The sequence below is a fragment of the Onychomys torridus genome, chromosome 9 (assembly GCF_903995425.1).
Source record: "Onychomys torridus chromosome 9, mOncTor1.1, whole genome shotgun sequence".
NCBI lineage: Eukaryota > Metazoa > Chordata > Mammalia > Rodentia > Cricetidae > Onychomys > Onychomys torridus.
Window position 1 is genome coordinate 111,092,922 of NC_050451.1, and position 1,544 is coordinate 111,094,465.

Sequence of the window (1,544 nt, forward strand, 5' to 3'; positions counted from 1 at the left end):
TGTGGTCAATTTTAGAGAAGGTTCCATGGGGTGCTGAGAAGAAGGTATATTCTTTTTTGTTTGGGTGGAATGTTCTGTAGATATCGATTAAGTCCATTTGAGCCATAATATCAGTAAGTTCATTATTTCTCTGTTAAGTTTCAATTTGGCCAATCTGTCTAGAGGTGAAAATGGGGTGTTGAAGTCTCCCACTATTAATGTGTGGGGTTTTATATGTGATTTACGCTGTAGTAATGTTTCTTTTACATATGTGGGAGCAGTCTTTAATGAAAGCTGTGTGGGACACAACCCTACTCCTGCATCTTCTCAATTGTTTCTTGTATTTGCCCTTCTCCTTTCTGACTTGTCGAGACTTGGCTTTCCTTTACAGGATCTTTTGGCGGTCTTTGTCCAGCTTTAGCCTGGTGATAACCACCTTGCTGGTGTGGATGCCCACATGGACAGTTGTGCCATTAGCCTTTTCTCGCTGGACTCGCTCAATGTAGATGATGTTTTTCTTCCTGGACACTTGGACCACTTTGCCAATATGCTGGCCTTTGTAGTGTCCTTGGACAACCTGAACTTCATCATCCTTTTGAATGGGCATAGACTGAACAATATACTTCTGCCTCAGCTCTTTGGAAAGGGGGGAAGACATGATCTTCCTCTGAATGTGAGAAGGTGCATTGAAATGCCGTTTGTGGTTCTTGCTTCGGTCAGAAGTCATAAAGGGATTGTACATCATTTTAGCGGCTGCGATCCAGCAATGGCCGCAAAAGGAGAGAGGTCTCTACCCGACTTCCAGTTCTCCATGCTGTTTTTATTACTGTAGCTTTGTAGTAGAACTTGAAGTCAGGGATCATGATGCCTCCAAAGGTTGTTTTATTGTACAGGATACTTTTGGCTATCCTGGGTTTTTTTGTTTTTCCATCTGAAGTTGAATATTGTTCTTTCCAGGTCTGTGAAGAATTTTGTTGGTATTTTGATGGGGATTGCATTGAATCTGTAGATTGCTTTTGGTAAGATTGCCATTTTTACTATGTTAATCCTGCCTATCCATGAGCACGGGAGATCTTTCCATTTTCTGACATCTTTAAAATCTTTTTTCAGGGACTTAAAGTTCTTGTCATACAGGTCCTTCACTTTCTTACTTAGAGTTACCCCCAAGGTATTTTATATCATTTGTGGCTATTGTAAAGGGTGATGTATCTCTGATTTCCTTCTCAGCCTGTTTGTCAATTATATATAGGAGGGCCATGTGGTGGTATTGTGTTCCCCAAAATATTGTGCACACTACTAAACTTATCTGGGGTCAGAGAACAGAACAGCCACTAGATACAGTGGCTAGAAAATGGTGGCACTCACGCCTTTAATCCTAGCATTCCAGAGGCAGAAATCTGTCTGGATCTCTGTGAGTTCAAGGCTACATTGGAAACAGCCAGGCATGGTGACACATGCCTTTAATCCCAGAAAATGAGCTTTTATTCCAAGGAAATGAGGGCAGAAATCAGAAAGGTATTTAAGGTGTGAAAACCAGGAACTAGGCTGGTTACGCTTTCAGGCTT

The 1,544-nt window shown here is 41.5% G+C and overlaps 1 protein-coding gene across 1 annotated transcript; it reads right to left on the reverse strand.

The window, feature by feature from the left end:
* Positions 1-351: 351 nt before the first annotated feature.
* LOC118591567 (60S ribosomal protein L26-like) lies at positions 352-724 on the reverse strand. Its single transcript, XM_036199987.1, has one exon. It carries the CDS (start codon positions 722-724, stop codon positions 365-367), a length of 360 nt encoding a protein of 119 aa, XP_036055880.1. The 3' UTR covers positions 352-364.
* Positions 725-1,544: the final 820 nt, after the last annotated feature.

Bases quoted from the DNA above. Each gene is read 5' to 3' on its own strand.
- LOC118591567 (XM_036199987.1), bottom strand. From the start codon at position 724: ATGATGTACAATCCCTTTATGACTTCTGACCGAAGCAAGAACCACAAA.